This window comes from Artemia franciscana, chromosome 4 (genome assembly GCF_032884065.1).
Source record: "Artemia franciscana chromosome 4, ASM3288406v1, whole genome shotgun sequence".
NCBI lineage: Eukaryota > Metazoa > Arthropoda > Branchiopoda > Anostraca > Artemiidae > Artemia > Artemia franciscana.
The window spans coordinates 34134581-34158577 of record NC_088866.1 but is presented as its reverse complement, the minus strand read 5'-3'; the positions used below and the strand labels follow the sequence as shown (position 1 = coordinate 34158577).

Genomic DNA, 23997 nt, shown 5'->3' with positions numbered 1-23997 from the left:
CTATGAACCGCCGATTGTCCTTGAAGTAAAAGCTGCTGTATCTCGTCCCAAGATTGATTACTTGTAAATGTAATAAATAAATCTGGACGACCATAGAGACGAACATACACAATAGCATCTTGAACATATTCATACATATGACGGGGACTGCCAGCATATGATGAAGGTAAAATCGTTAATCTTCCAACGTTTGTCGTATTACCGTCATTTACAACTGCATCTCGCAAATGAATGTATTGTTCAGAGCGGAGCTTGGTCTGATTCAGACGGATAAATAGCAAACGTTCTGATTCAATTTTTGCATACATATCAACGATGTATTGGTGAAAGAATTGACGGCATTTTAAAATATAATTGTCTTCATCCTGCCGAATCATTACCCTTTAACACTTCATAGCCTGTAAAACTCGTTATTAAAGGGCCTGGTAATTAAAACACTTCTCAACTATTAATCTAAGTGTGACAATTCAGTCGAGGTATTCTCTCTCCTTCCTAAAACACCATACCTCTTCTCTCATAATTGTGTCCTTAGAATCAATATCTAATTAGTATCATCATGTCAAGCAATTTGCCTCTAACGAAATCAAGCTAGTATGTTTACAGTTACAACACCGACCCTTATTAGATTTCTTGCAGAATCCTTTAATTAATTTTTCTGCTTGTATATAACTATTAAGTTCGACTCGTATTTTATCTTCGGTTAGAAGACAAGCAAAAGCGAGAATCACAGCGAACGAAAAACGGAAATGAAGCACAAGATTTATGTGATTAGGAGACATCACCCTTGTAAATCCCGGAATTAACTGTCAACAATCAGGTAGATTGTTAGTTTTGATTGCAGTCACATTCATCTGTCTCAATATTCCAATTTAAAGAACAAATCACATAATTTTTTTCAGGGGTGGAATTGTTTTTGGTATTTGTGACGCATGTATGAAAATCACATTATTGCAAACGAGAATGATGCAAAATGAAATCTTTTTTTCAAAGACAAATAAAAATTATAATGGAATGAAGAAACATGTCATTATAGTGTCCAAAAGGCATGGAAAAATATATTTGCATGTATAACTAAACGCTGCTATTTTTATCATTTAGAAAATATTTCAGGAAATATTTAGATCAACTAGAAAATATTTCTCAATAAACAGCTCTTAAAGAGGTTCTGCTTTTTGAACACATCAAATATTTTTTTGGACACAAATTTTTTGGACACCGGGACACAAATGACGACCGGGGCACAGGGAATATACATGATGACCGGGACACAGGGACACAACTAAAACGGGGATGCCGGGGGTCACAGGGGGATATATAAATGACGACCGGGACACAGGGAATGTTCGATTAGCAATCACCATCAACAAAGCTCAAGGGAAATCATTAGAATAATGAGGTATAGATCTGAATACGGATTGTTTTTCCCATGGACAATTATATGTTGCATGTTCAAGAGTCGGTAAACCTGACAATCTATTTATATGCACAGACAATGGGACAGCGAAGAATGTTGTATATTCGCAAGTCTTACGTAGTTAAAAACATATATATATATATATATATATATATATATATATATATATATATATATATATATATATATATATATATATATATATATATATATACTAGCTTCACGCCCCCCAAGCCCCCCCCCCCCCCCCGCGCGCGTAAGTCGTTACGTGCCATATTTCCGCGCCATTGTAGTTGTGTCCCTGTGTCCCACCTGTGAATATATATATATTATATATATATATATATATATATATATATATATATATATATATATATATATATATATATATATATATATTTTTGGGGGTGTTGGGGGTGCTTTGTTGATGGTGATTGCTAATCGAATATTCCTTGTGTCCCGGTCGCTTTCTCTTTGAGAGTCCTGGTCGTCATTTATATTCCCTATGTCCCGGTGTCCCGGTCGTCATTTGTGTCCCGATGTCCCGGTCTGTAATTTCGTCAGTCGACAAACATGACGTCAGTCGACACACAAACATGACGTCACTCGACAGACACACAGACAACTTATTTTTATATATAGACTAGCTGTTGGGGTGGCGCTTCGTGCCACCCCAACACCTAGTTGGTGGGGGCGCTTCGCAACCCCTCCCCCCAAGCCCCCCCGCGCGCGTAAGTCGTTACGCGTCATTGCAGTTGTGTCCCTGTGTCCCACCTGTGAATATAGATAGATATATACATATTTTTAACTACGTAAAACTTGCGAATATACAACATTCTTGGCTGTCCCATTGTCTGTGCACATGAATAGATTGTCAGGCTTACCGACTCTTGAACATGCAACATATAATTGTCCATGGGAAAAACAATCTGTATTCAGATCTATACCTCATTATTCTAATGATTGTCCTTGAGCTTAGTTGATGGTGATTGCTAATCGAACATTCCCTGTGTCCCCGTCGTCATTTATATATCCCCCTGTGCCCCCCGGCGTCCCCGTTGTTGTTGTTTCCCTGTGTCCCGGTCGTCATTTGTGTCCCGGTGTCCCAGTCTGTAATTTCTCTTTGAATGTCGCGGTCGTCATTTATATTCCCGGTGTCCCGGTCGTCATTTTTGTCCCGGTCGTCATTTGTGTTGTCTGGTGTCCCGGTCTGTAATTTCTCTTTGAGTGTCGTGGTCGTCATTTATATTCCCTGTGTCCCGGTCGTCATTTGTGTCCCGGTGCTTTGTTAATGGTGATTGCTCATCGAACATTCCTTGTGTCCCGGTCGCTTTCTCTTTGAGTGTCTCGGTCGTCATTTATATTCCCTATGTCTCGGTGTCCCGGTCTGTTATTTCGTCAGTCGACAAATATGACGTCAGTCGACACACAAACATGACGTCACTCGACACACAGACAACTTATTTATATATACATAGATAGATAGAATATAGATACGTCAGTTGACAAACATGACGTCAGTAGACAGACACACAGACAAACAACTTATTTATATATATATATATATATATATATATATATATATATATATATATATATATATAAATATATATATATATATATATATATATATATATATATATATATATATATATATATATATATATATATATATATATATATATATATATATATATATATATATATATATATATATATATATATATAAAAATATATATATATATATATATATATATAAATATATATATATATATATATATATATATATATATATATATATATATATATATTTATGTATATATATATATACTAGCTGTTGGGGTGGCGCTTCGCGCCACCCCAACACCTAGTTGGTGGGGGCGCTTTGCGCCCCCCCCAAGCCCCCCCCCCCGCGCGTAAGTCGTTACGCGCCATATTAGTTACGCGCCATTGTAGTTGTGTCCCTATGTCCCACCTTTGAATATAGATATATATATATATATATATATATATATATATATATATGTTTTTAACTACGTAAAACTTGCGAATATACAACATTCTTTGCTGTCCCATTGTCTGTGCATATAAATAGATTTTCAGGTTTACCGACTCTTGAACATGCAACATATAATGGTCCATGGGAAAACAATCCGTATTCAGATCTATACCTCATGATTCTAATGATTGCCCTTGAGCTTTGTTGATGGTGATTGCTAATCGACCATTCCCTGAGTCGCCATCGTCATTTATATATCCCCCTGTGCACCCCGGCGTCCCCTTTGTAGTTCTGTCCCTGTGTCCCGGTCGTCAATTATATTCCCTGTGTCCCGGTCGTCATTTGTGTCCCGGTGTTCCAGTCTGTGATCTCTCTTTGAGTGTCCCGGGCGTCATTTATATTCCTTGTGTCCCGGTGTCCCGGTCGTCATTTATATCCCCCTGTGCTCCCCGGCGTCCCCATTGTAGTTGTGTCCCTGTGTCCCGGTCGTCATTTATATTCCCTGTGTCCCGGTCGTCATTTGTATCCCGGTGTCCCGGTCTGTATATACATTCGTTTTTTAGTTTTGTTTTTCTCCTTTATTTTTTTCCTTTTTTCTTTTTTTTCATTTTTAGTTTATTTAGATTTTTAGATTTTTTAGTTTTTTTATTAGTTTTTAGTTTTTTTGTAGTTTTTACCATTTTTTTAGTTTTTTTTAGTTTTTTTTTTACTTATGTCCTGGTCGTCATTTATACTCCCTGTGTCCCGGTCGTCATTTGTGTCTCGGTGCTTTGTTGATTGCTAATTTATATTATATTTATATTTATATTTTTTATATTTATTAATATTTTTTTAGTTTTCTTTTTCTCTTATTTTTCAGTTTTTTCCTTTTTTTTTAGTTTTTTCTTTTTTAGTTTTTAGTTTTTTTTTGTTTTTTACCTTTTTTTAGTTTTTTTAGTTTTTTTAGTTTTTTGGCTTTTTTAGTTTTTTTATTAGTTTTTAGTTTTTTTTTTAGTTTTTGCCTTTTTTTAGTTTTTTCAGTTTTTTTTAGTTTTTAGTTTTTTACCTTTTTTAGTTTTTTTTAGTTTTTTAGCTTTTTTAGTTTTTTTTCTTTTTAGTTTTTTTTGTAGTTTTTACCTTTTTTAGTTTTTTTTCTTCTTTTGTATTAGTGTGAAATAATTCAGACGTCATATGCGGACAAACACGACGTCACTCGACAGACAGACAGACAGACAGACATAACCCACAAACAACTTATTTTTATATATATTTATTCATATTTTTTTAGTTTTCTTTTTCTCTTTTATTTTTCAGTTTTTTCCTTTTTTTTAGTTTTTTCCTTTTTTAGTTTTTAGTTGTTTTTAGTTTTTTACCTTTTTTTAGTTTTTTTTAGTTTTTTTAGTTTTTTAGCTTTTTTAGTTTTTTTATTAGTTTTTATTTTTTTTTGTAGTCTTTGCCTTTTTTTATTTTTTTCAGTTTTTTTTTAGTTATTAGATTTTTACCTTTTTTTAGTTGTTTTTAGTTTTTTAGCTTTTTTAGTTTTTTTCTTTTTAGTTTTTTTTGTAGTTTTTACCTTTTTTAGTTTTTTTCTTCTTTTGTATTAGTGTGAAATAATTCAGACGTCATATGCGGACAAACATGACGTCACCTGATCCACAGATCCACACACAGACAACTTATTTTTATATATATAGATATATATATATATATATATATATATATATATATATATATATATATATATATATATGGATGTGTCAGGTGACGTCACCTGAAAAAACTGGATTAGGTGACGTCAAAACTGAAAAAACTAAAAAAAGGCAAAAACTACAAAAAAAAACTAAAAACTAATAAAAAAAATAAAAAAGCTAAAAAACTAAAAAAACTATAAAGGTAAAAACCAATAAAAAACTAAAAAAAAAACTGAAAAAACTAAAAAAAGGCAAAAACTACAAAAAAAAACTAAAAACTAATAAAAAAAGTAAAAAAGCTAAAAAACTAAAAAAACTAAAAAAACTAAAAAAAGGTAAAAAAATAAAAAAAAAAAAAATAAAAAAAAACTAAAAAAAAGGAAAAAACTGAAAAATAAGCTAAAATAAAGGTAAAAACCAATAAAAAACTAAAAAAAAAAGGAAAAAACTAATAAATGACGACACTCAAAGAGAAAGCGACCAGGACAAAAGGAATGTTCGATTAGCAATCAACAAAGCACCGGGACACAGGGAGTATAAATGACGACCAGGACATAAGTAAAAAAAAAAAAACTATCTATATATATAAAAATAAGTTGTCTGTGGATCTGTGGATCGTGGATCAGGTGACGTCACCTGAAAAAACTGGATCAGGTGACGTCAAAACTGAAAAAACTAAAAAAAGGCAAAAACTACAAAAAAAACTAAAAACTAATAAAAAAAATAAAAAAGCTAAAAAACTAAAAAAACTAAAAAAAGGCAAAAACTACAAAAAAAACTAAAAACTAATAAAAAAGCTAAAAAACTAAAAAAACTAAAAAAAAGGCAAAAACTACAAAAAAACTAAAAACTAATAAAAAAAATAAAAAAGCTAAAAAACTAAAAAAACTAAAAAAACTAAAAAAAGGTAAAAAACTAAAAAAACTAAAAACTAAAAAAAAACTAAAAAAGGTAAAAACTAAAAGAACTAAAAAAGAAAAAAATAAATGACGACACTCAAAGAGAAAGCGACCAGGACAAAAGGAATGTTCGATTAGCAATCAACAAAGCACCGGGACACAGGGAGTATAAATGACGACCAGGACACAAGTAAAAAAAAAAATTAACAAAACTAAAAAGAAGGTAAAAACTACAAAAAAACTAAAAAGAAAAAAAAACTAAAAACTAATAAAAAAACTAAAAAATCTAAAAATCTAAATAAACTAAAAAAGAAAAAAAAAGGAAAAAAATAAAGGAGAAAAACAAAACTAAAAAACGAATGTATATACAGACCGGTACACCGGGATACAAATGACGACCGGGACACAGGGAATATAAATAACGACCGGGACACAGGGACACAACTACAACGGGGACACCGGGGGAAACAGGGGGATATAAATGACGACCGGGACAAAAAAACTAAAAAGAAATAAAAACTAAAAACTAATAAAAAAAACTAAAAAATCTAAAAATCTAAATAAGCTAAAAAAGAAAAAAAAAGGAAAAAAATAAAGGAGAAAAACAAAACTAAAAAACGAATGTATATACAGACCGGGACACCGGGATACAAATGATGACCGGGACCCGGGACACAGGGAATATAAATGACGACCGGGACACAGGGACACAACTACAACGGGGACACCGGGGGAAACAGGGGGATGTAAATGACGACCGGGACACCGGGACAGGGAATGGTCGATTAGCAATCACCATCAACAAAGCTCAAGGGCAATCATTAGAATCATGAGGTATAGATCTGAATACAGATTGTTTTCCCATGGACCATTATATGTTGCATGTTCAAGAGTCGGTAAACCTGACAATCTATTTATATGCAAAGACAATGGGACAGCAAAGAATGTTGTATATTCGCAAGTTTTACGTAGTTAAAACCATATATATATATATATATCTATATTCACAGGTGGGACATAGGGACACAACTACAATGGCGCGTAACTATTATGGCGCGTAACGACTTACGCGCGCGGGGGGGCTTGGGGGGGGCGCGAAGCGCCCCCACCAACTAGGTGTTGGGGTGGCGCGAAGCGCCACCCCAACAGCTAGTATATATATATATATATATATATATATATATATATATATATATATATATATATATATATATATATATATATATATATATATATATATATATATAGGGACACAACTACAACGGGGACGCAGGAAGGGCACATGGGGGATATATAAATGACGACGGGGACACGGAATATTCGATTAGCAATTACCATCAACAAAGCCCAAGGGCAATCATTAGAAAAATGCGGTATAGATCTGAATACGGATTATTTTCCCATGGACAATTATATGTTGCATGTTTCAAGTACTGTTTTACAAGTTGCAAGTTTTTTACTGTTTTAAAAAATTGAGTTAAGAGAAAGAGTCAAACTTTAGCGTAAAGAGCAAGGCGTTGAGGAGGAAAAGCCTCTTTAATGTACGGAGTAATTTCTGTTCGTTTAAGTTTTAATGTTGCTCCTTACTTTCATTTAAAAAACTTTTTTTTAAATTTAATTAAGCATACAGAGTCGAAGTCAATCTTTTAAATAGGAAAAAAGATTATCGTAGGTTTTGGTTGTTCGAAAAAAAGCAAATAAAAGGGAATTGATTAAAGATAAGTTATACCAACTAATTCTCTCTCACTTTCTTAAAAACTGTCAGTTTGTTCAGAGCTGGCTAATTTTTGTCGTGTCTTGAACGGCTAAAAAAAACATGTCCCGTTCACAAAAATAAATCGTTACTAACCATAGATTTATATGAATGGATGTCAAATGGAATATGAATTGGAAGTAGGTAAACATGAAACATGAAATTTTATTTTTAAATAAAATGAAGGGCAATTTAATTAAAGATTCAATTTCTTGCAAACTATAAAAAAGTATTGGAAACAGGTAAACATCTACCAGGCACCTAACAATCAATAGTGGTGAATGAGAAGCTGAGTTAAGTGGATTGTTTTGCCGCTGGCAAGCATCTTAGGAAACCTTTGTCGGTGAAACTGAAGAAAAGACGCAATGAGCTCACCAAATTACACACTATTTACAGTCTGTTATAAGTTAAAACCTCTGTCTTATATCTAAGAAACACGACAATGATTTTTCTTTTTTCGGCTCCCCTTTAAAATCTACATTTTGTAACGATGCTAAAGGAAATATGGGAAACTTCTTATCTCACACTTCGGGTCTCTTATGGTTAATGAAGGCCTGCTTTTATTAATAAACCATCATTCCAATTCATTTTTTTTAACTGTGTTTTTTAAGACACGAAGATTATCATGGTTGCAGTGGTAGCTGCCACCTAGTAAACTATGAACCACGTCCCATAGTAAACAAATATTAAAACATGCGGTAAAAAAAACCGTCAAGTGAGAAAAAATTGCCATTTGCAGCTGATTCAGGAATGGTAATCATTATCTCAATATATGTAAAATGCTTGTAAAATGTTATTTCGTAAGAAAATTTATGGAAATTTCGAAAAATAGCCTGAAATTCCTAGAAAAGGTGTCAGATCGAAACAAAAAGTACGCCATTGAAATCACTATGGTAGAAAACTCTCTGCCGAAAACTTACAGCTCCCTGGCTTGATCAACAGGGAGATCACTTTTTCGCATGGGTAGCACTGGTTATTCCTTTTTGTCTTCTGCTAGTGGGGCACTGGAACATCATAGAGAGCTGTTTAAGATGAGATATATTTTCGACCAAGTAATGAAAAAATCATCCAATAATTCAATCACAAATCCCCACAAAAACTCCTTGACCTGTAAAGATTTCATTTTAAAGGAAATTGCTACATCTGCGTACTTTCTTAATTAACAAAACAGAATATTTAAAATAAATTCCAATTTTTTACAAAAAAAACTGTATCTTCATATGAAAGATGATGAATACTGCGATACGAATTATGGTAGCCGATTTATTGAGTATTGACATTTTCTAGGAAAAACAGAACTAGTTTGTCCCACAATACCAATGTCATTAGAAGCCCCTGAAGGCTCTCGAAGGGCAGTGGAGGAAACAAATACGTTTTCTGTTGGTGACCGTGTACAGGTCGATCTTGATATTACTACGTTGAAAAGGCTACAAGAAAACCACGGAGGATGGAATCAAAGAATGACTGAAGTAAATCTTCTTTTTTTTTGCCCCAGGAACAAAGTTTATTTCTGATAATTTAGACTGTAGTTAACTCATGTATATTATTTCAATAATTCGTAAGCTCGTTATGTTTCTCATGGAGATAACATAAAATTTGTAGTGGGTCGAAAGATGTTACAATTAAGATGTGGCACCTGTCAGAGGCACTAAGAATTTTTGAGATACCCCCCCCCCATTCCTGACCTCTGGATACGGCCTTGCATAACAGTAAAATTTAAATACGAAAACAAATCTTTGGAAATTTCGAAAAAAGAGCTTAAAACGCACATGTATCGTTTTTATTCTTTTTATTTCTCCTGCACTGTCAGGACAAGAAAGATATCGTAGAAAGCTCTTCCAATAACAAAGTTGAAAGCTAATACTTAAATCTGGATAAGGATTTAAAGGAAAGGGGAACTTTCTGGGAGGGTGTAAAGAGGGAGGTCTTAAATAGATTGGGTTTGAGGAGGAGCGTGCGTAGCTGTGTTTGCTTCAGGCGGCTTGGTGCTGCGGTGAGTTATTATTATTATTATTATTATAAGGTGGTATACGGCACCCAAAATGGGATTTTTTCCAAAAACTCGCTATCAGATGCTTAAAATCCCCTTGTACCTTTTTTATGGCACTTGGTATTAACCAAGTTACATATAGCGATCGCAAATTCTGTCTGTCTGTCTGTCCCGGTTTTGCTACTTCAGGCACTTCCAGGCAAGCTTGGACGATGAAACTTGGCAGGCGTATCAGGGACCAGACCAGATTAAATTAGAAATTGTCGTTTTCCCGATTTGACCATCTGGGGGGATTGGGGGGCCGGTTAATTCGGAAAAAATAAAAAAAATGAAGTATTTTTAACTTACGAATGGGTGATGGGATTTTAATGAAATTTGAAGTTTATAAGGATATCGTGTCTCAGAGCTCTTATTTTAAATCCTGACTGGATCTAAGACATTGGGGGAATTGAGGGGGAGAACCTAAAATCTTGGGAAACCCTTAGAGTGGAGGGATCGGGATGAAACTTGGTGGGAAAAATAAGCACAAGTCCTAGATACGTGATTGACATAACCAGAACGGATCCGCACTCTTTGGGGGAGTTGGGGGGGGGGTTAATTGTGAAAAAATTAGAAAAATGAGGTATTTTTAACTTACAAAGGAGTTATTGGATCTTAATGAAATTTGAAGTTTGGAAGGATATCGTGCCTCAGAGCTCTTATTTTAAATTCTGACTGGATCCGGTGACATTGGGGGAGTTGAGAGGGGAACCTAAAATCTTGGAAACGCTTAGAGTGGAGGGATCGGGATGAAACCTGGTGTAAAAAATGAGCTCAAGTCCTAGATACGTGATTGACATAACCGAGACGGATCCGCTCTCTTTGGGGTAGGGGGGGGGGGCTAATTCTGAAAATTAAAAAAATGAGTTATTTTTAACTTATGAAGGAGTGATCGGATCGTAATGAAATTTGATGTCTGGAAGGATATCATGTCTCAGAGCTCTTATATTAAATTTCAACCTTGTCCAGTGAAGGGGGTGTTGGGGGGGTGGAACCTAAACTCTTGGAATATGGTTAGAGTGGAGGGATTGGGATGAGACTTGGTGGAAAAAATAAGCACAAGTCCTAGATACGGGATTGACATAACCGGAACGGATCTGCTCTCTTTTCGGGGAGTTTGGGGGGAGGTTAATTCTAAAAAATTAGAAAAAATGAGGTATTTTTAACTTGCGAAAGAGTGATCGTGTCTTAGTGAAATTTTATATTTAAAAGGACCTCGAAACTCAGACCGAAATCTTGGAAAACGCTTAAAGCGGAGAGATAAGGATGAAACTTGGTGGAAAGAATAAGCACAAGTCCAAGATAGGTGACTGACATAACCGGACCAGATCCACTCTTTTTGGTGGAGTTTGGGGGGGGGGCAATTCGGAAAATTTAGAAAAAATGAGGTATTTGTAACTTAGGAACGGGTGATCAGATCTAATTGAAATTTGATATCTAGAAGGATCTTGTGCATTAAAACTCACATTTTAAATCTTGACTAGATCCAGTGACATTGAAGGGAGTTAAAGGGGGAAGCCGGAATTCTTTGAAAACGTGAAATTGAGGTATCTTACGAATGGGTGATCTGATCTCAATAAAACTTGATATATAGAAGAATCTTATGTCTCAGATGCTCCATTTTCAATTCGAATCAGATCTGGGGACATAGAGGGTTGGAGGGGGAAACAGAAATCTTGGAAACCGGAAATCTTGGAAAACGTTTAGAGTGGAGATATCGGGATGAAACTTGAAGGGAAGAATAAGCACAAATTATAGATACGAGATTGACATAATCGGTTCGGATCTGAGGAAAAATTTGAAAAATTGAGGTATTTTTAATTTGCAATTGGGTGATCGGATCTTAATGAGTTTTGATATTTAGAAGGACCTCGTGACTCAGAGTTCTCATTTTAAATCTCTACCGGCATTAAGCCTCTGATTTTCCTTTTAAAGCAATCTATTGATTCTTAGAATTTTGCTAGAGCTCATACCATATGAGCTCTTGGCTCTTCAGACCTCGTCACAAGTGCCATATGAGCTCTTAGCTCTTGTTTATATTGATGTAAATGAGGCTTTTGTAAAATTTTTCCAATGGAGTCAACAAGGGAACGGAAAGTTGAAGTAGAGTTGGGGTTCCTGGTTGGCTGAGGTCAGTTAGAAGTAGATTTTTTTCAATCGGCCTTCTGCAAGGAATCCTTTACATATTTTTTAGAATATTGGAATAAGGGAGATAAGGCAAACTTCTCCATAACCAGGCTCTCCATTTTATTTTATTTTTATCATATGATAATAACGATGTACTGATTCGAAATTTTTAATCTTCGTTAACTCTGTGAAACAAGCAGGACATCCATTAAATATCATCATCTGTTTTGTTAAAGATTACGAGTTACTGCGGGGCACTATTAGCATTTTTCTTCTTTTACAATAAATTTTACTTCTTTTAATTTATTATTATATTTCTTCTTTTAATGATTTATTATGAGTTAATTACGTATATTAGATGTAATCATGTATACATAGTCATACTCCATGCGCATCATTTCATACAAAAAATCTTGTAAGTCAAATATTCTTTGATTACTATTTTAAAGAGTCTTTTCTTATTTTGTAGTTGATTGGGAGAGTGGGAGTTGTTCACCGTATCACAGAACGTGGAGACATAAGAGTGGCCTATGATCACTGCAGTAATAGATGGACTATCAATCCTAAAGCACTTTCCCGAGTTACCGTGTTCTCAATAGGAGATGAAGTTATGATTATTCAGGACAAGAATAAGATTCAAGAGCTTCAACGTGGACATGGTGAATGGGTTGATGCTATGGAAACGGTATTATTCCGTTAAATTTTGTTATAATAAAATTGCTGTTTCAGCTCAGGTTATCCACCGTTTTTCTTTCAGCATTAGAAATTCTTTAGTCAGCCAGATTATTCAACATAATGAAAAGGGTGTCTTAACTAAAGACCTAAATTATCGAAATTAAGCTTTCCTTGGATTTTCTGTCCATAACCTTCAGAGTTGTTTGGATTTATCATGGTTTGTCGTAGACAAAAACCCTGATGGGAAACCCCATTGAAATTCTTACCTCAAATAACAAACATCGATTTTTAGAGTTCGGGAAAAAGTTTCTGATTCTGGATTCCGGGAATGCGTCTACAGAAAATGCTTTTGAGATTCTTAAGCCGGTGAGATTATTCAACATGATGAAAAGGGTGTTTAAACTACTGACCTTGTTGTCGATTTTAAGGCCTTCGTTTGGATTCTCTGTCCATAGTTCTCCAGATACTTGCACTGCATCATCTTTAGTGCTGTTTGGATTCATCACCGTTTGTATTAGAAAAGAAATCTGATGGAAAACCTTGTTGATATTATTGCATCAGTTAACGAATGTTGATTTTTTGGGCTCGGAAATGTTGCTTAGTTTTGCTTAGGTTAATCATCGTATACTATTATGTTGAACAATTTGGTTGGTTTAAGACAGTGTTGAATTTTCCAAAATTGAATCTAGTTTAATTGTCTGTTAATTCTCTAGATCTGTCTCTTTTATCTACAAGCTCATCTTTTTTGTCGTTCCACGGACCAGGTTTTGTGTCAGTATTTATTCTTGCACTTTTTGGAGAATTTATTTTGAATTTGTTTTTATAAAAATTTCTTTTTTATAAGAAAAACTACCCTGGAGGTGGGACGTGGTCCCTAAATAATCGGTATTTTTTCAGGATTCGTTGTTTGTTCTATTTTTTTTTTGTCTGAATGTCAGTAAAATAAGTGTTTGGTTGTAAAAAAAAAAGATACTTTATATCGAGTTGGGGAAAGACAGTGTGGAAACAGAAATTTGTTTATATCTCCAAATCTTGTGGTCCTATTCAAAAGGACTTCCAGTAAGGATTTTTTCTTGAGTGAGAGAATATTTTGGGAGCTATTACCTTTTATACATTTTAGATCTTGGGAAAAATTTAAGCAGTTATGGAGGTTTGTATGGATAGCAATGTTTAAGAACAGGAGGAGAATCGATGTTCCACCTGTAATAGCTTTTGTCTCATCCTTACCTGTAGGCACAAACGCAGCAGTGCCCTTTATCCGTCTTATAATAAGATTGTAACGTTTCAAATTGGACCACTTTATTGTTTCAACTGCACAATTAACTATGCTGCAATTCAGTTTGAATCAGTTTAGGTGGTCATGTCAGTTGTCGATTTTTGTGGTAAAAATAAGGTTACTTTTAAACCCACTTTGTGAAAATTAGCTTGAAAACGCCGATAATATTGTCAGGATGTATAGACGGATAGGAATTTTAAGTTTGAATATATTTGTATTTTTATGAATGGATCACACAACCTTTATTAAATATAGCTTGTAGTATACGTCTAATTTTCGTGTTGAAAATATAGTAAATAAAGAGAACAAGCAGCTTAACTTCATGTTGTATTAACGTTGTATTACTGATACAATACATAAAACGTGAGTTTTTTCAAAGCTTCCGAGACCTTTGGAAGGGTAAATACGGTATATAAGCACTAATGTGAAAGCCACAAATAATAGAAAAAAGAGAAAAGCAAGAAGTTCAGTAACTGAAGCCTAGAAAAATATTTGGCGAAAAACTTCAAAATTTTGGAACCATCTCCGCCCACTAAAAAACGAAATTTGTTTCGTGAGTTGTGAATTGGGTTTCATCCCCAATACAATAAATATTAGTAGGAATCAATTCATTCCGATGGAATGGAAACTTGTGAAATTAGACGGAAAGTGTTCCATATCTTATTCCGGACATGCAATGAAAATATGTGCTGTAATGTCGAAACGAGTTCGTTTCGTTTTCCCCCAAAGCTTTTTTTCTAGTTGTTTTAGCTGCAAAAATGTTTGAGAAATGGTTTATTACATGAAGTATATATTTCAGACTCTTGGAAAAGTTGGGAAAGTGATGCAGATTTATATGGATGGTGATGTTCGTGTTCAAACGTATTCGTGTGAACAGAGTCGTGTTCAGTCATGGACATTCAATCCTTTGTGCCTCGTCAATGTCTCTGGCAGCACGGAATCTCATAATTTCGCTGGGACGAATCAAAATAGGGAAAGTAAGTATAAGAAAGTGTATGTGTAAGATATAAGTAATTACAAGTGAGTTATAAAGCTTAAAAGATCTATTTTGTTCATCACGAAATATTATTCATCATATTATTCATTATGAGATTTGTATTATGTCAGTATCTAGGTGTAATAATTGATGAAACATTAAGCTTTTCAAAGCATGTACAACGTATATCGTCGAAAGTAGCAAGACATATAGGCATGATAAGGAAGCTAAAGCATCAGTTTCCGGAGAAGGTTTACTGTTATTCTGTTTGGTCTGGAACATTTTATATTCACCTGAAACCTTTGTGTGTTCTCTCGAATTCAGTTGTGTGTGCTATTTGTGGAATTCATCGACTTGTCTCAGTTAGAAATATTTACCTGCGAATCCATATTTTACCGTTTTTAAGGTTGTGCTTATTTTATAAGCTTCAGCTAATACAATGATATAATTAATAATAAAACTACAATGTGTGTCTTCGTCATATGTTTGAGACAGCCACTGATGTCCATGGGCATCTAACGAGACAGGTTGGTATGTATAGAAGGCTGATTAGAGTGTTTTCGAGGTCAGCTTTCTTTGTTCGTCATATTCTTCCAGTGCTTTGGTCTCAGACGCCATCTTCTATTAGGGATATTGTTGAAAGGTCTAGCTTCTGTGAGCAGTTGAGAAACCATTGCCTGCAGGATTATTAATTGTAATTTTTTTTCTCTTCTCAAGTAGTTCTGTATGTTTAATATGTTTAATTCATATTTTTGTTTTCTTGTGCAATGGGAACCCAAGTGCACTGATGTATGTGAATATAAGCTGTTTTTTTTTTTTTGGAGTGGCAATACAGTCCCAGACTACTGGGCTTCATGCTTTTCTGTTTATTTATTTGTGTGAATAAATTATATCTCCACAGAAAAAAAAAAAAAAAAACAAGACTAGAATTCTATTTTATTCTGTGTTGAAAACTGAGGCTCGAAAATAGTGATTTTTGGTCGAACACAGTAAAGTCAAAGATTTGTGCGTCATGGCTTACGCCGCCCTCTCTTCGTTCTGAGGATTCTCACGTCACTCAGGAATTACTTTAAGTTTTATGTTGTCATTAAACATATTGCCCTCGTATTTTTCGAAATGTAATCTTAGTAAAATAAAAGGTTAAGAGTGCTCTCTATGTAAACAAACATCTAAGTTATGTGTTAGATAATAAATTTAAATCCTTTTATAGTTGAAATTTGATTTTCTACCAGAAGCTTGCAATGTGTTAACTTCAATCGTTCGGGCCTTTACCGAAAATACAGCCAGAATTACCGTTGACTTAACTGTAGTCAAGTACCTTAGTCCAGGATGCGAATGTACTCCCAGGTTTCTTCTGTAGTTTCTTTCGACGATTTGGAACGAAAAAAATAAGAGCCAAGAGCTCGTATGGCACTTGTGACGAGGCTGGAACCTAAAATTAGACTCGGTACTAGAGTTATCGATTTTGCTGTTCTTTGTTTATGGAAATTATTACAAAGATAAACTTGCAAATACAGTGTTCCTGTAGTCTCTTCTTGTTTGGTATTGTAACGTTTGTTCCACCAAGTTTCATCCCAATCTCTCCACTCTAAGCGTTTTCCAAGATTTCTGATTTCTCCCTCCAACTCCCCCCAATATCATCAGATCCGGTCGGGATTTAAAATAAGAGCTCTGAGACACGAGATTCTTCTAAATATCAAATTTCATTAGGATCCGATAACCCGTTCATAAGTTAAAAATACCTCATTTTTTCTATTTTTCTTTTTTTAATTAACCGTCCTTCCACTCCCCCCTCCAGATGGTCGAATCGAGGAAGCTACTATATCTAATTTAATCTGGTCCGGTCCCTGATACCCCTGCCAACTTTCAGCAATTGCTATATTGATCACGTATCTAGTTTCGGATCTTCTTCTTGTAAAAATTGGGGTGGCTCGGAATTCGAATCTGAGACCTCTCGCACCTCATGCGAGAATCATACCCCTAGACCAGCAAGCTAAACTTAAGAACAATCATTTGTTTTATTGGTAGATAAACATTTTTCTCAACTATCTCGTTCGCTCGCCCCCCCCCCCTCCAGATGGTCGAATCGGGGAAGAGACTATTTCTAATTTAATCTGGTCTGATCCCTGATGCGCCCGCCAACTTTCATCGTCCTAGCTTATCTGTAAGGGCCCGAACTAGCAAAACCGGGACCGACAGACAGACGGACAGAAATTGCGACCACTATATGTCACTTGGTAATTAGCAAGTGCCATATAAATCAAGAAGTAACGCTTATTTCCTTTTGACCGACCTGGAATGAGGCCTCAGTTGCACAAAAACGTTTCTTCCTCTTCTTCGAGAGGGTTTTCTCCTTCTTTTTCTCTCTTAGAAATTTCTTTTCAATTTTTATAATGGTATTAGCAGCTTTCCTGACACATTCCAAGAAAATGGATAGCTGCATGTAAGGCCGATATGCTGCCTGAGCACATTAATGCCTGTACTATTTATTTTCAGCGGTCTGTTTCTGAATTTGATTTTCAGATCGTTGAAACCGAAAAGTTTTGGTCCAGGACTTGCGCCTGAGTGTGTCAAAGCACAAATATTAAGTCTAGAGTCAGATAGCTCTCTAAACACGTTTTTTTTTGTATTCGCGGATTTATTTTTTCTCAAAAAATTTCTTCTCCTGCCATCATCCCAATATTTTATATTTTTTCTGAACCACTGATCTTCGATTGAATTGTGTATTTAGTTACGGTCCAGTTCAGTGACGTGCAGTAAATTTGAAAACATTTGAGGGTGCCCACATCTCGAGAGAAGGAAGCATTTGGGCTCAAGCATTTAAGAGTTCAAGGTCTGATTGTTGCGGTCAATCTGCTTGCTCGTTTATAAGCACAACTCCACGACAAGATTAAGACAGCTCACCCGGATGTGAGCTCAGGCTCACCTGAGAGCTCAACAGCCCAGTGGTTTACAGGCTTCTCTCTTGGCAAAATACATTTGAATCCAACCTTATATAATCAAGCCCAAGAAAATGAGCTGGGGTTAATCGAACTTAGAATGGATCTTGTGGGCAAGCTATCTCTTCTTGTTCGATAAAACTCTTGGGAAACTACGGATAAATCAGTTGTGAACCCTCCAGTATCCAATGGATCCATGTTTCAACTGCCTGAAATTCTTTGTTCAGTGCTTTGACCTTGTGTAGGACAAACGAAAGGTAGCACAAAGTAACTCTCACTGTGGACGATCATGCATAAAGTCAAGAATTTTTTAAGTCTCTCCGCAATGATTTTTCGAGCACAGTGACACCCCCCCCCCTTCATTCATATTTAATAACGTCGCCAAAATTAACCGAAGTTAAATATATAATAAAGGCATCCTAATGAATATAAACAGCTTCATTAAAATTTAAAGTAAACGCGAAATATTTTGTATATGAGGGGGGTTGCCACCATCTCAATTCCTCTTTTTGCTCGCTAAAGTTTGACTTTTTCCTCAATGCTTCTGGAACGTAACATTCAACACTATAACAATGAGACGAAAATATATATTTTTTATCAAAAGCTTCAATAATAAATAGAAAACACAGTAAAATTCATAAGCAAAGCACATGCTATCACATACTCGTTATTTGTTGCAGTCTAGAATGCGTTCAGTAAATCGCTCGTCAACCTTTTGTGTAAAGAGGGGGGTGTGACAGCCCTCCTCATAAGTAGGATAATTTCTATTCGTTTTGAGTTTTTTGTATTTTCACTTCGAAAAAACTGTTGATTTTTCCTATTTAATTAAATTTATAACCCATTTCTGAGTATTTCCCTTAATGGTGATTGATGGCGATTATATATAGCATGACTCGACAACGTGCTGAACAAAATAAAGAAAAGAAAAAAGCTCGTAAAATTCTAGGATATGGATCGGTTTAGCTAAAACGGATATTGACCCCCCCCCCAAAAAAAAAAATGTCATATCTACCACTATGTGAGATAAAGCACTTGATTGAACTACCGTAATAGAAGTTTGACATTCAGAGGTCAATGTCATACATACTGTGTCCACCCTTAGCAGTTTTTTTTTCTTTTTTTCTTTTCTTTTTTATAGCTAATCTTTAACACATCTTTAGTCATTTTAACATGTGTCAAGTTTAGCAAGTTTTAATTCAAATGATGGTATTATATTCTTCTTCTTTTTTTAAAAGTTGAGTTCTCAACCAATATTGGCTGCATGTTTCGGGAAAAAGCTGCACCCCCTCCCCTTCCGTTTCTAAGTTTTTTTATTTTGTTGTATTTTAACGTTTGAATATTTCTCTGTATTCTCGTCAAGGAGATAAGAATTTAAAAAAAAGACTCATCTCCTGTACTCTACAAAAAAAAAAGAAAAAGAAATGTCTCGTGCCACCCAAACAAAAATTATTTTTTGAGTTAAAAATGAAAGTGTTGGGAACCGTGACATTTATATAAACATTCAAGAGTGAGTTTTTTTTGTCTTTTCTTAATTTTCTTTTGGTGTTTTTATCTTTTCGCTTACTTTTTTTTACGAGTTCAATTTTTCCGAGAACGCCTAGCAGAAAAAAAAAATCTTAATTTTTAGTGTACTTACAGATGAGTAAGTACTTTTACTTTTTTTTAGTATTTGGTATATTTTGTGATTGATTTTTGCGCTTCGTACATTATAATGAGAATTGTCACTTGTTACGTTTTATCCCAATGCCACGCCTGCCTCTACTTCAAAACCACCTAACATTACTTGTTAACAAATTTTGGTCGTCTTTTTTCCTAAACAGGTTAAGTTTAATTTAAATCCTTACAGAGAAAATAATATCATAAAATGAGTAGACATATTTTAAACAGTTTATTAAGAATATCACGGCTACTGACTGGAAAGCTTATCTAAAGAGAAACACCTTCTACTATCAATAACAATGGTTGCTATAGATCTAATGCAAAAATCTTTAGTTTTGTTGATTCAAACTATTAGACTCATATATGTTACCAGAAATACCGCTAGAGATTGGAACTAAAGATTTGACTCTTTAATCAAAAGAGAAGCCTAAAATTTTTCTCCTCGCCAGCCTTTTCGATTAAAATCTCTTGCAGCAGTGTCTGTTCATCAGATCGCTTACATTTTCAATGTAATGAATAAAATTTTCTCTCCACCTGTTTTTTTAAGTTTCCTGATGTTAAATCGTACTGTAACAATTTACTTTGTGAAAGAACTCCTTATATTTTTATATTTTTACAACATTGCCGCAAATAAATCAATTATTGATAAACGTCATTATTTTTATTTTTGAAAAGTTAAAACTTATAATTTTGAAAAAAATAGAAAACATCCAAAATGTCTACCATCTTGGCTCTGATAAATTGATAAGGGCATTGACCCTCTCACGTGAGGATAAAAAAAAAGGTAAAGTATGTAGTTTATTTTGTGGTGGAAACCTAAAAATGGTAATTATTTCAAATATGGACAAGTTAGCTGAATATCCGCGTGATTCAGTGGCTCAGTGGAACCATTCGCGGCTATTCAGTGGTTATCCTCATTTTTTTCATCGTTTCTAAAGATTTCAGAATAACAGTTTTGTTTTTAGGCCTTCATCCTGAAATGGATTTGGTACGAAGGGCACCTGAAGTCCAGTCGAACGAAATTGATTTGCTGGTGCATGAAGCTGCTAAAGGGAAAGTTGATAAAGTTAAGGAAATCCTTGCAAAAAATATGGAGAAGGTAAACTGATTTGGTTGATTTTCTATTTAAATTAATGGTATAATTGCTGATGTAACTCATTATATGATATACTTACTTCCTCCTCTCCTCTCATCCAGCTTTTTAGCACCAAAGTAGGCATAAAATAAGGATTCTTGCGTAGTACTTATTTCATACATTTGTAGTTGCATTTATGTACCATTTAGTTTTGATCTATCTCCTTCCTTGGCGATAGGGGAATGCCCTGCAGATATATAGGGTACCTCCATAGGAGGGACAGACCAAGGAGGGCCTTGTCCCTAGGGTTCCTTAACAGAAACTGGGGCACCCTGACCCGGGGCTATAAATACAGGTGGAGGAGGAAGAAGGCCCCTCAAATGTCTACTCAACAGGGCCCACCATCCTGTCCATACCTCCCATGAGTTACAAACGTTCTCCCAGTAATGGGTTAAATTGCATGGTGACACAAAACACCAACGTGGGAGGATCTCTATAGGAGGACACCTGCGGTAGGGCGTAAGGTCCAGGTCTATGGACAACGACTTCTACAAAGGGCTTTCTTGAGCCTTTCAGGGTACCTGAAAGACTGGGGACCTTGCGGTCAAAGCAATTCCCACTTGATGAGTGGCGCCCCTCGAGGAAATTATAGCCTAGTAAATGACACAGCATTCGCAAGGGATTCTAATTAATGGATAATTCTTCTGGACTTGGTCTGTTTTGACGGGCGTTCTCGGGCTGAAAAACCTCTTCCTAGCTAATTTATCTACTATGGGTTGCCGCCCTGTAGTAGCATAATATTTGTAGGTATGAATATATAATGAGTCGGAGGTAATAGGCTTGGGACTGTCCGTGTAGGATCTCGACGGTTGTTGATAGAAGAGCATCGCCAAGTGCTAAAAATCATGTTATGACCCAGTATTATGGTCCCAGGATTGCACAAAGCTTCCATTCAAACTGGAGGTCCCAGGGGCTTCTTGCTGTCCGGTTCTAAGCCGGCTAAAGTGCTTCGGTGTAGACTTGAGAAGATATGTTCATCCCCGTCCGGCACTGGTATCCGGGATCATTGCTTTTCCTGAGGCCAAAATAATTTCAGTGATTTAAAGAACAGGAAAATTGGAACTTGGAATGTTACGACGTTAAAAATGATGAGGGATGAGAATTTGAGAGAAATTTTCCAGGAACATTTGAATAATAAACTTGAGAATTCAAAATTTGACAATGTGGAAGATGTTTAAACCATTTTTTGAAAAACAATTTGTGAAGTTGCTGATGGTGTCTTAGTGACACCAGTTGCTGAAGTTAAAACTGCAGCTAGGAATATTAGTGAAAAGGCTTTATGTTTAATAGAGAGGAGAAGGGGTTTGTACAAGAACTATCTGAGTGATAGATCATACGAAAACAAAAGGAATGTAAAGAAAGTGGAGAAATCATTAAAATATGAACTAAGGAGGTGTGAAGTGGAGGCCATGGATAAATTTGCCGAGGATCCGGAAGATATAGCTAGACGGCACAATAGTAAAATGTTGTACTTGCATGTTAATAAACTGAGAGGGAGTAGTCAATCTGGACTTGTCCCAGTTTAAGATAGGAACGGTCCACAATTAGTGATAAGGAAAGACAAAAGGAGATGGGTGGAACATTTTGAGAATGCGCTAAACCGAGATACATTTGCGGGAAATATATAGAGGAAAATTAATAAGTTTGTGATACCTTGGGTGTGAAGCAATATTTTTTTTTGTGAGGAAGAATTAGCGACAGTAGTAAAAGAACTAAAAAAAAATAATAAGGCTCCCGGTGCTGATAGTGTGGTAAATCGGTTTCTTGAATATGGTGGCTCTGAGGTTAGAAATAAGTTACTGAAGATTTTGAATATGATTTTTGAAAAAGGGGAAGGAAAACCCTTTAACCATTTAAATGGTTAAAACCATTTTAAAAAGGTTAAAACCTTTAAATGGAAAAGCATTTAGGAAAACCTTAATTAAGCCACTGTATAAGAAAGGTGATAAGAGTCAGTGTCGTAATTATCGAGGCATTAGTCTGGTCGGGCATTAGTCGAGGCCAGTGCTGTCACTTACTTGAAGTACTTTTACTTGAAGTACTACTTAAGTAAAATTTTCCATTACTTGTACTTGTACTTAAGTAAAAACTCTAGGGTGTACTTATTACTTGATACTTAAGTAAGATTACGAAATACTTATTACTTCAGATACTTTTAATGTACTTGTTTTTCAAATACTTTACCTTTGACACGAAAATTTTGTGTGTGTGTGTGCTTTGGCAATGTACAAGAAAACCTCACCCTTTAGATTTAGAGTAAACTCAGATATACCTCCATGCCCTATTTTTGTATATGAAATAAGGTATTTGTTTTTGACAAAAAAAATTATAGTATTATTAACACTTGGTTTAATTTTTGTTTAAAAGTTATATAACAAAGAAAATTGAAATTATTTCGCAGTTCACAGGTCGACAGTGAGCTAAAATCCTTGTCTTGTGCTAAATGTTGCATGCTATAGTCCGTTTGGGCTTATATTTCTACCATTAATGTTTAAGTTTTGTCATCTCGTCAACTGAACCAGATTTCTACCATTTCATCATCTTGAGGACCATATTATTGGTAAAACTACTGAAGCTATGAATCCTTGCCCATCTAAATGTTGTCTGCAATAAAAAAAGGTAAAGGATACGGCATTAGACTTTACAGTCCCTTCAGCCAGGAAGTGCAATGGGGGGTTGGGGGCCAGCCATCCTGTGCTTTCGCACACCCTTCCTGTTTACCTTCTCCAGATTTCTCCAGGTACCCATTTAGAGCTGGGTCGACTATGGCTAAGCTTACAGAGTCACGCCACTGACCCCCCTCCCAAACTGAAGAATTGGGTACACTGGGATTCGACCCCGTGTCCTCTCAGATAAAGGATCCCGAATCCAGCGCACCAACCCACTCGGCCAGGTCGGCCTGCTAGGTAATTCTAGCAGGATCCAATGCAGTGGTATTTTGTCAAATTCGTTTCAGCAAATTCAGGTATTCAGACGAATCTGACTTCAGATTTGTCACTCCATTCATAAGTTATAGGCCCTACTAAATTAAAGGAAAACTCAACTTTATTAAGACTTGAGACCCTCTCCCTCTCGCCCTATTTGAGATAGGTTTTGCGATACCGGAACTTGATATGAGCCCTGATCTTAGGCATGTTCGGTCTAGTTTAGATTCGGATCCGTTACTCCATTTGCAAGTTATACTAAATTAAACAGAAAACTTAAATTTTTCAGGAATTAAAACCCACTCCCCCTTGTTATATTTAAGCTAGGGTCTTTATCTCAAAACTTGATATGTGTCATGGTCTTAGGCCTCTTTGGTTCAATTTTCATTCAGATCCATCACTCCATTCGCAAGTTCCTCTGAATCAAACGAAAACTGTTTTTAGCAGGTAAAGCCCTCTCCCTCCTGTTTTATTTGAGCTAGGGTCTTCATCTTTCAACTTGATGTATCTCATGATCCTTGG

General features: G+C 35.3%; 1 protein-coding gene across 3 annotated transcripts in view; it reads left to right on the top strand.

The window, feature by feature from the left end:
• The window catches only part of LOC136026338 (E3 ubiquitin-protein ligase MIB2-like), a 124082-nt gene that overhangs the window by 45641 nt on the left and 54444 nt on the right, over positions 1-23997 (top strand). For all 3 annotated transcript variants that reach the window (XM_065702774.1, XM_065702772.1, XM_065702773.1), the window contains exons 6-9: positions 9023-9204; positions 12361-12576; positions 14642-14819; positions 20382-20515. In XM_065702774.1, the coding sequence (XP_065558846.1) occupies positions 9023-9204; positions 12361-12576; positions 14642-14819; positions 20382-20515 (710 nt within the window). The remainder of the gene's footprint in view (positions 1-9022; positions 9205-12360; positions 12577-14641; positions 14820-20381; positions 20516-23997) is intronic.